Source organism: Mauremys mutica, chromosome 7 (assembly GCF_020497125.1).
Source record: "Mauremys mutica isolate MM-2020 ecotype Southern chromosome 7, ASM2049712v1, whole genome shotgun sequence".
NCBI lineage: Eukaryota > Metazoa > Chordata > Testudines > Geoemydidae > Mauremys > Mauremys mutica.
This window is the reverse complement of record NC_059078.1, coordinates 32,234,261-32,245,056: the sequence shown is the minus strand read 5'-3', so window position 1 is coordinate 32,245,056 and position 10,796 is coordinate 32,234,261. Positions and strand designations below refer to the sequence as shown.

At 52.8% G+C, this 10,796-nt stretch overlaps 1 protein-coding gene across 1 annotated transcript; it reads right to left on the bottom strand.

The window, feature by feature from the left end:
* Positions 1–3,474: 3,474 nt before the first annotated feature.
* TIGD3 (tigger transposable element derived 3) lies at positions 3,475–10,796 on the bottom strand. The gene is made up of 2 exons (XM_045024146.1): positions 10,387–10,796; positions 3,475–9,139 (listed from the first exon to the last, which is right to left on the bottom strand). The coding sequence occupies exon 2, from the start codon at positions 9,082–9,084 to the stop codon at positions 7,642–7,644; it is 1,443 nt and encodes a 480-aa protein (XP_044880081.1). The 5' UTR covers positions 9,085–9,139; positions 10,387–10,796; the 3' UTR covers positions 3,475–7,641.

The following is a 10,796-nucleotide window of genomic DNA, read 5'->3' as shown; positions in this document are numbered from 1 at the left end:
TAGGGCAGAGAAGGGGCTGGGACTGGCCACTGAAGATTATTTTTCTGTATGTTAAGGCAGTTCGAACCTTTTAAAAAAAAAAAACTCCGCAGTCACCCGATTTCCCTCGTTATTCACAGCCAAATTGGTCTTAACTTAATGAAGTCACCGCTAAGTGTGTGTGTGCGCTGCCAGAGCTGAACAATGTACTGGAATTGCCGCCGCCATTAGCGTCAATAACTTTATTTGAGGTTATTAACTCAAGTGATAAAATAATATTCGGTTATTAGGGTCATGTTCTCTAGGGAGCTGATTACCTGAGTGAGTCGGGTTGTTAGTAATTAATAGCAATGGTGGGAGCCGATGTTTCCACAGCGCCTTTCTTTGCTAAAGGAGTCTAAAGTGGTTTATAGAAAAGCCTTGCCTGGCACTGAGATGCAGCTGCCTCTGGGGTGGGGCACAAGGGCCGTTTTATACAGGGATCCCTTGCTTTGAATGGTGTGGAGTTCAGCTGCTTGCTAACAGCTTCACTTGACACACACCTTTTAGAATGGAGAATTAAGGACACTCTTCTGTCCAGCTGAAATATGCAGGGGGATAAAGGGAGCCCAACCAGAATGTATCCTGGCCATTCACACACTATATCTTGCTGCCCTGGTATTGTTAACAAGAGGTGGGCAGAGCCTGTCTTCACAGCTGAGAAACTGTCACAGTGCTGCACTGGAGAATTGGGGTCAGCACAGACAGCAAGGAGAGAACACCCCCTATTGTGCCGCCCATGCTTCAGCACAGCGTCCCTTAGTGCCACATGGGGGGGGGGGGAGAGATCAGCACTGTGAGGGGAGAGTGCCCCCTGCAGAACAAGTTTGTAATCAGACACTAATTTCTCATCTGTGCAATTATGCCCTGTGATACGGAGACCAGGAATATCCAATCTCCACTCCCTTTCTGGAGACTTGCTAAGCTCTTGGCCCCCGTGACTTCCTGTGGCAGGGAGTTCCACAGGTTAATGCCTTGTTGTATGAGGTGAGCATTTCCTTTGATTGTGAATTTCCCCACTTTTAATTTCACCAGACAGTCCCTTGTTCTCATGGTACGAGACAAGAACAGAAGCTCTGATCTCCCTTCTCTAGACCAGTCAGTATTTTAGAGACTTTGATCATGTCCCCTCTCCTTTGTCTCCTTGAAACCCATCCCAGTCTTTTCAGAGAGTGTTTCCAGGCCTCTGACCCCCCTGCTCATTCTGCAATTCCCTTTTGGAGATGGGGTGACCAGCAGTGCACACAGAACCTAGCTCAGATACCTGTCTGCACCCCGTTACCCTAGTCACGGAGCATCTCACTGGCCTTAATGCATTTTTCCTCACCATGCCCCGGTGAGGCAGGGCAGTGCTATTATTCTCATTGTATAGATGAGGAAAGTGAGACACATAGAGACTAAGGGACTTGCCCAAGACCATACAGGAAATCTGTGGCAGAGCAGGTAATTGACCCTGGGTCTCCCAAGTCACTCTAACTACTGGGTCTTCCTTCCTTTGCTAGCTAGTATTGCAGATGAGGCCACACCATTGACATACAGAACAGCAATAGAACATTTTCCCTATTATTCTCCACCTTGCAGCCTTTTTTTGCCCCATGCCCTGCATTTTATCTTCCTCTCGAGACTCCTCAAGTACCATCTGTGCAAGGGGAAGGCTGCCTCCGGAGGTTTGCCTGCGGAGGGTCTGCTGGTCCCGCGGCTTCGGGAGGCAGCGTGCTGGGGCCTGGAGCCGCCCCTGTTCCTAGGGCCAAATTCTGCACTCAGTGTCCAGAGGCGGCCCCACCGTGGATTGATAGAACGGCATTTTGATAGGACTTATTGATACCATTTTTATTTGCATTCACATAGATTCTCTGAGAAAGAAAACATGGGAAATGACACAGAGGGGGGAGGAAAAGGACTCCTTCCCCCACCCCCCAAAAAACCTTGTATTAATTGTTACTGGGTCTTTCTGTTAACTGTAGCTGCTGTTTCTCACTGCTGGCTCCGAATTCGAGGCTGGGATTTTCAGGAGACGTTCAGGCCATTTGGCACCTAAATGGATCCTGTTCTCTGCCCCACTAAGCCAGCCAGTCCCCCTGTCCTGGGGCCGGCTTGGAGCGAGAGGGGAAAGGGCCCATATCCCATTCACCCCTCCATCCCAGGTCAGCCAGTCCCACCACCTTGGAGCCGGATGGGAGCTGGTGCCCTTAGAGGGGAAAGACCCTGCATCCCTGGGGCTGGATGGGAACCAGCGCCCCCTAGTGGGGAAAGGCTTTCTAATCCCGAACACTCCGATGTCCCTGAATATCCCAGCCTTGTGTACCAATATCCAGGCTCCATCTGATGACTGTGCTGGTCATGGGGCTTCAGGACAATGTTAAATTGACTTGGGCTTGGAATAGATCCTGTCTTCTAGCTCCCTCCCAATCTAAGCAGCATTAAACCCCTCAGTGCCTGGTGAGTGTAAGCTACATCGAACACACTTGCTCTTTTGTCCAGCGGTTCATTTTTCCCCTTCGTTTGATTCACCTTACAAGAAAACCACAGCGGGATTCTAAAAAAACACCTTTCCCAGCATTGCCCTGGTTTCATGATATTTGCTGCTTTCATGTTAAAGCTCCTGCTCCTGGAGTCCTGGTATTATGAGAGACTCTTATGTAAGCCTGGTGTATGCTTAGATTTTGCCCCGGTAAAACTGTCAGTTACAGGTGTGATTGTTTGGCTTGTTTTAACTGCTCTGTTCAGACCTGTACACATCCTAGAGTGGAGGCAGTTAGAGGTATGATGGTGACTTACCCCAGTGTATTTATCCAGGAATAGCTGTAGCAGTATAAACATACCTAGCTCTCACACCGCACTTGTCATGAGATCTGCCAAAGCACCGGCCGCGGGCCAGCTGCTGGGATAATCCAGGCATGTCTCACCTCCTCAATCCCTGCCTCACAGAGGCCTCGGGGACCCTTCGTCTCTCCTGTTCTCTGCCTGGGGCTCAACAGTGGAGTTAAAACACAGTCCTCAAGAGACTAAAGTCATTGGACTCAACACGGGTATTTGGATGGAATTGAATGGCCTGTGTTTCTAAAGGAGGCCAGGCTAGATGATCCAATGGTCCCGGCTGGCTTTAGACTCTATAAAACTAACTCAAAGAACTTAAGCAGTTGGTATCACTAGCCACATTTTACAGATGGGGAAACTGAGGCCTGGAGCTCTTAAGTGATTTGCCCAAGGTCACCCAGGAGGCCAGTGGCAGAGATGGGAATAGAATCCAGATCCCTGTCCTGTGCTCTGCCCACTAAGCCACAGCTCTTCTGTATAGACACGGGCTTGGTTAAACTAATGCGACTCGGTGTGGGGACGTGCTTGTATTGCTTTAAACTGGGTGCAGAGCTGCTTGGCTTGTGTCAGTAAATTTGCAGGTGCCGGCTAAACCGGTTGGAAACCAAAAGCCAGTTTAAGTGAAACCAATGCAATCCGTGTGAGCATATGTATTTTTAATATTTCCAGCCTGAGGGTGTAGGGAGAAGCTTGGAAACAACTGAAAACCCAGACAGTAGATTTAGAGGGGGGAAGTGTGTGTTTCAAAAACAAACAAAACAAACCAAAAAATTTAAGCCAATAGCGTGGTGATTTTCCAGCCGGCTCATGATTTTGGAACTCCTAGGGGCGGTGAGACTGCTTTCCCGCCGCCTGATCCAATCCAAAACATTGGCTGTATCCCTGGGAATTGTTTAGCTGCGAAGCACCACATGAATTGGAATGGTGGGGTCACATTGTGATGGCAATTCTTAGATTTCTGAAACGGGAAGGGCCCACTGTGATCATCTGGTCTGACCTCCTGTATAGCACAGGCCACAGGTCACTCCTCAATTAATTCCCGTTTGAACTGAAGCAGATCTGTCAGCCCAACATCCAGTCCGGATTTAAAAAGTGCCAGTGACGGAGAATCCACTCCAGCCCTTCATCCATTGTTCCTTGGAACTTGTTTGTCTGGCTTCAACATCCAGCTGCTGGGTCATGTTAGGCCTTTGCTGGATAGACTGAAGAGCCCTCTGTAATCAAATGTCTGTTCCCCATGCAGGTACTTGGAGACACTGATGGCATGAAGCCCAGGCTGCTGAACAATCAAGGTTGAAAATGGGGCAGAAGGAAAATTTTCCATCGAAAATATTTGTCCCTGGAAAGTTGTGGGTTTGATTTAAAGAAAATGTTTTGCAAAAAGCACCTGCTTCCCATGGGAAATGTCTGGGCATTTTTTGTATTGGTTTGGGGTTTTTTTTGTCAAAAATCAAAATATTTCAATTTGGAGATGCTGCTGCAATGCTTCGTGGGAGTTTTAGTTTGGATGCCCCATGTCCTTGGTTTTTCTCTACGAGCTGGTCTTTTCCAGACAGATGACGTTTCCAGTGAGGTACCCTTTCAAGGAGGAGGACAGCGGTGCATCATGGGAGATGTAGTCTGACCTGGGAGCCTGGCCTATCGAGGAGAATGGGAGCATGAGGTAACTGAAACGCAACTCCCATGAGACACGGCAGCAGCAGCAAAATGTTTTTTTGGGACAAAGTTTGGGTTTTGGCCGAAGTCCTTCAACCTTTGCTGAACAAAGCAAAATGATTTTTATTCATTTTCATCAAAATTTTGCAAGGCAAAACCCCGTTGCCCGACGCGTTCTGTTTACGCTGTTTGCTTTCCTGCAACAACAACCATGGTGGAAATTTTGGAGAGGATGAGTCCAAACCCAGCGTATCTTGGGTACTGAAGGAGCTGTGTGTTGAATGGAGACCCTGGCCCTACAGTCAGCTCTTAGCGGGGTGAACCGCTGAAGTAAACGGGGCTCTCTGGACACGGGCGCTGGAACAATCTGTATAGGGGGGGTGCTGAGCCATTCAACCTAACTGCAAACCCTGTATATAATGGAAACCACGTCAAGCCGGGGGGGCAGTAGCCCCCCCCCCCCCCCAGTTCCAGAACCTATGGCTCTGGAACCACGGCCCCAGATCTACTAACCACCTCCTCTGCAAAGGGTGGTCTTTTTGCTGCAGCTGACTGCAGCTCGGCGCCAACAGTGCAGATACCCTTGTTTCAGGGGACAGCCTGAAACGTTAGTCATTGAACTGGATTGAAGTTTGCAATCTCTGCACTTTCCCCGGCCTGGGCTGCACAGGAGGGCAGATGAGATGATCCACAGTGGCCCTTGCAGTCTATTAACTAGGTTTGAGGTTTTGTTGTTGTTCCTGTGTAAGGGCCCCGATCTTGCAAACTACTCAGGTATGGGAGTAAATTATTTCTGTTCTGAGAGTGCCTGACATTTCTGACTAAGACTGGGGAGCCTCCCCCCCACCCCTTCGGCAGGTGCTGCGCAGACACGGGGTGACACAGTCCCTGCAAGAGCTTAGAGCCTGAATAGACGAAGGGCAGGAGAGGAACAAGAGGCACAGAATGGCAAATTGAACGGCTCCAGTCTGTGACCGAGCCGGGAACAGAACCCAGGAGTCCTGACACCCAGCCTGCCCTGCTCTACCTCAGGAGATTCAGCTCCCTGCCCAGAGCTGGGGATAGAACCGACTCCCACTGCTTTCCCATAAAGCTAGCCTGGTATGTCCAGGCAACAGAGGACGAAGCAAAAACCCCTCACCGATCCTGGGGCCATTGTGTTTTGCAGCAGAACAAACTGGGCACGTTTAAACCTCCCGACAGCGAGTTAAGTTTCCATTGGAAAAATAGGACCAAGCCAGGAATTCTGTCTGTGGGTGCAGCTCCCTGTGGCAGGGCCATTTCCATAGGAAATATCGTACCATTTTACAGTGTGTGTTTGTTTAAAGGTGACTTGAAAAGAAGGAGGGGGGGGGATTAATAAAATGAGGCATCTGCTCCTCTTTATGGTCTGTAAGTCTGGTTTGGTTATCTTGCTTTTTAAAAGGTATTTCCTTGTTTATTAGAAGCATTATGGTAGCACTTAGAACCCCTATTAGGCTGGGCCCTGTACACCTAGTGAGAGATGGTTCCTGCCCCCAAAGAGCTGAGTCTAAATAGACAAAGGATGGGAGAGGAAACTGAGGCACCGAGAGGATTTGGGACTTGCTCAAGGTCAGAGGCAGAGCTGGGAATAGAGCCCAGAAGTCAGGACTCCCAGGGCCTGTCTACATTGCAATGTAAGTCCAGGGTGAGTGGAACTGGAGGTTGCAGATCCGGGTTTGTTAACCTAGGGCTTGAGCGTCTACGCTCCTTTGCCACCCCGGGTTAGGAATTGTTGAACCCTGGGTCCCAACCTAGGGCTCCAGCATCTATGCTGCATTATGCAGGCCCAAGTCCAACTACCGTGTCCCACACTTCCTTGTGCCCTCCCAAAATGTGGCTGGTGCAGGGTGGGAAACCTTGCCTGTCCAGAGGACAAAGAAAGTTGACCCATGGGATTGTGGGAGACTGTTGGCAGACTCCCAGAGCTTGAGTCCAGTAGGGCTGCCTCTACACTGCAAAGCAAAAGGGCTTGAACCCTGGGTCCCAGCTTAACTCAGGCTTGGACCCTCTACTCCTGTGGGGTCCTCTGACCCTGGGTTAGTGCAATTTGTGTGTAGATGGAAGGGGGGTTAGGCCTGAGTTCAAACCCTGGGCTTACATTACAGTGTAGATATCACGCCCCACTCAGAGCTGGAAATAGAACCCAGGAGTCCTGAGTCCCAGCCTCCTCTGCTCTGACCACTAGATACCACTCCCGTCCCAGAGCTAGAAATAGGATCCAGGAGTCCTGACTTCCAGGCCAGTGCCCTACCCCCAGTCCATACTTCTGTTCCCCTCTGCAGCCATGGAAGTTAAATCTTCCCATCCAAAGATCAGAGGCTGCTGGCTCTGGGGTGGTGCACTACCTCACATTAGAACATCACTTCTCTTCCTCCCTTTCCTTGGATCCCTGGGAAGTTGAAGGATAATAAGGTGCCTGGAAAGGAAATTCATTTAATGCGGGGAGCTGTTCTCCTCACTCAGGCTGTTGTTGCTATCGCTTTCAGGGGGGTTGGTTTTGTTGAATGCCCTAGCGCTCAAACAATTGGGAGAGAAATTGTCAAAATTCAACTCCCCCTTTCTTTCTTCCCTGGATTTATTTCGTGCAGAAGTGCAGTTCTGTGGGGAAAAGTTTCTAAGCCCGACTCGGGAGTGTTGCAGTAACTGTGATTCCATTAGGACAGCAGGAGCCTGACTCTGACTTCTGAAGAGGCCTGACCCCTTTTGGGGGGGTGACTAGCAGGACATCCTTGAAATGGGCGCACCCCAGAATTGCCAGTGGGAAACTTTTGGCGGAGGATCCTGCTGAGGGTGGTGGTAATAGCAGTAACTAATAATGGGGGCTCTTCCAGATCTTTATATGCCCATAAAGATGCACCCAGAAGAAAGAAAAGGGCAGGTCTCCAATTCCTCTCCCCCAGAACCAGCTCTCAGAGGCCATGGCAGAGAATGGGGGCATGAACTCAGTCCCTCTAGTGCCCCCTAGTGGGGGACTGGGGCATGACGCCAGCCCCCCAGCACTCAGGCACTGGGCGATTGGGCTGGAATCCTGCTCTCTAAGCACTGAGTCGGTGGGATACAGGGCCACCAGCCCCTCCATGCTCCAGCATTGGGAGGCCGCCAGGGGTAGTGTGGGGAGTTGGGTGCTCACTGGCAGCACAGCCGCTCCACCTCCTCCTCGCAGCTGTAGAACTGCTGGAAGACCCCCTCGGCCGAGCCATTGCACTCGAACCAGCGCCGCAGGGTCCCCAGGGCCTTCAGGGCATCAGCCTTGGTGGGCAGGCTGCCAAAAAGGTCCTCTCCCTCTCCCTCCTCCTCTTCCTCCTCCTTATAGGCCCCGGCCGGAGGCAGGGCTGGGGGACAGGCCAGCTCTGTCTCCATGTCCACAAAGCGCCAGAAATCTTCTGGGCTCATCCCCCTGGGGGGGGCAAGGCTGGGGGGCCCCAGGGACCTCTTCCCCTTGGAGCAGCCGGCCTCCCCAAAGCACCGTTCCACCAGGGAGGGCTGGACTTTGTCCCAAGCGGCCGCCACCATGTGGAGGGCGTCCAGCACAGTGATGGAGGCAGCGATGGAAGCAGGGGAGCTGTCGGTCTCGCTGCTGATGGAGGACACTTTGCCCAGAAGCCTGCGCTTGTAGCGGGACTTGAAATCCCGGACGATGTCGGGATGGAGCGGGCAAGGTGAGGGGCCGTCGTCATGGCGAGGCTGCGGGGGCAGGAAGACCAGGCGGATGTTGGCAGGCTCCGGATCAGGGAAGCGCCGCTCGGCATCCAGCACAAGCGCCACACTGCGGTGCTGCTGGCCCATCTCCCGGTCAAAGTCCGTCAGCCACTCTGAGAAGAGCTCCGGTGTCAGCTGACCATCAGCGCTGCTGCGGTAAAGGACTGGCAAAGCTTCCGTGTTGACCCCAAAGAAACATCGCGGAGCCAACCGCCTGCCGACCACCACGGGCTTCCGCTTCTCTGTGCCGCTCCCGTTCACGCACAGCGCCACGCACAGCCGCTCCTTTCCCTCCCGCTCCCTGCCCGGCATGGCCTTATACAGCAGCACCACCTCCCCGCAGCCAAAAACGTTCTCTGGGGCAAAATCCTTCAGCAGCTGGGGCAAGCTGAGGGAAGCCGGCGCCGGGACCTTGTCACACGGAGGCTCTGGGGCATGGACCGCTCGTGCCGGGTGCCGCTGGCCAAAGCAGACGTTGTTACGACGCTTCCACCGCACCAGCCAGCCGATGCTAGGCACAAACTCCTGGCCCATGATGTCTGCGAGCTCCTTGGCTTTCTGAAGCAGCATGGGCCCTGTGACGTCCCACATCTTGGTGCGGGCGATGTGGAACCAGCACAGCAAGGCCTCGTCGATGCTGCTGTATTTGGACTCCCGCTTGCGCTTCCGCTCCCGGTTGGCCGTCCCGCTGCACCAGTCAGCCAGCAGCTTCTCCTTGTTTTTGCAGATGCGGGAGATCTGGGGCTGGGAGACTTGGAAGCGACGAGCCACCTCTGACTGGGACATCTTGGATTCGTCCAGCATCTCCAGCACCTGGATCTTCTCTGCCAAGGAAAGAGCATGAAGTTTCTTCTTCCCGTTCAGCTCCATGGTGGCCCTGGAGTGGGAGGTGAAGGGATGTGCCAGGCACTGGGGGCTGGAATATCTAGAGGAGAAAGAAGAGACCCTCCCACCCAACCCCCCCAGAAAACCTTGGTCAGCCATTGATAAGACCGGGAGACAGAATCCAAGGGAAACTTAACAACCCTGGGGATAGAACCCAAGAGTCCTGATTCCCAGCTCCTGCTCCCATCTCACTAAGTTCCATCTCCTCCCAGAGCTGGGACTAGAGTCCTGGAGTCTTGGCTCCCAGAACCATGCCCAGTTGACTCAGCCACAACCACCTAAATGTAATTTTAATAAATATGGGAGACATTTCTGGGGAGACCGTCTAAGTTAGTTAAATGCCTAATTTGAAGGGAACCTCCCAGCTCCAAATTGCCCCCAAATTTAGGTTGCTTAAAAATACAGCTTGTCCAAATGACCGATCGTACACTTTTAAGGGCAGGGATTGTTTTATTTCATGCAGCTCCTGGCACAACAGGTGCCTCTGATCTCAGTCAAGCGGGGGCTGGTGCAGACCCATGGGGCCTCATTCTCAGCTCAGGGGCTGTGTAGTGCCTGACACAAGGGGGCCCTGATCTCAGTAGGGGAAGAAGGAGGTGGCCAATGCCCTGCACAACGGGGCCCTGATTTCAGCTGGGCCCCTTATGTGTTATCACGAACAGCACAAGTTTTCTATTATGACATTTGATTGTAATGCCACCTTTCTCCTACAGTGGACACAGCCCAAACATTGCCTCCTTGGGGAAACTGACATGTAATGGGGAACCCGACTACTAGAAAAACCAGGCTCTGAATTCATAACCTGTAGATGTTTTTAAATAGGAGCAGCCCTGCTAGCTAAAACCAGTGGGCCCCTCTAGCCCAGCAGTCACCAGTACCAGCCGCTTCACAAGAAAGGACCGGGACCCCTGCAGCTATAGGCTAACTTGCCCTACGAGGGGGAAGATTTTACTCCTGACCCCAATAGCTAGAGGTTGGCTTTATATCCCTTCCAGCTATTAGAAATCCAAAGTGTGGGGAAAAGATGCCCCTCAAACAGGCTTCGTTTTAACACCCCCCCACACACGTATTTTTGGAAAGATCGCCCCTCGCGCGCGCGCGCGCACACAAATAATTTAGCATGATGCCCCCGGGGGAGCGGACCCTCAGCTGGCGGGGGAAGGGCTAAATCCGGCATAAGCTGCCCGGGCTGTGAGGACAGGACAGCAGCTCTGCAGGCCTCGCCTCGCACACAACCACCGCTCCCGGGGGAAGTCCCCGTGCAAGCTGCCTTTGCTCCGTACGTACCTAGGAGAGAGCCTGGTCCCCTGCCTCTCCGGGGGCTACATCAGGGGCCATTCCCGGCCGGGGGGGGTTGAGGGCTTCAGGTTTCCGGATCCTGATCCCCCCCCTTCTGGATCTTCAGCTTTCAGCAGCAGCAGCAAAGGCCCGGAGTAAAACCTGGCCGCTGGATCCCGGCGCTTTAGGAGCGCTGGAGAAACCCATCCGGCGGCTGGTTCGGCTCCGCTGCCCAGGTTTGGGCGATCCAGGGTCCGGGTTTACACGCTCCTAAGTCCCCCGCCACTCACACCTTGGCTAGGTCCAGAAAGGGATGTAAACGGTTCCGCAAAGTGGGGAATTACGGGTCGTTTCCTCCCCCCTTGCAAGTGCCGAAAGGCTGGGGGCTGCACCGAGAGCCTAGCGGGCTTTCACTTAGC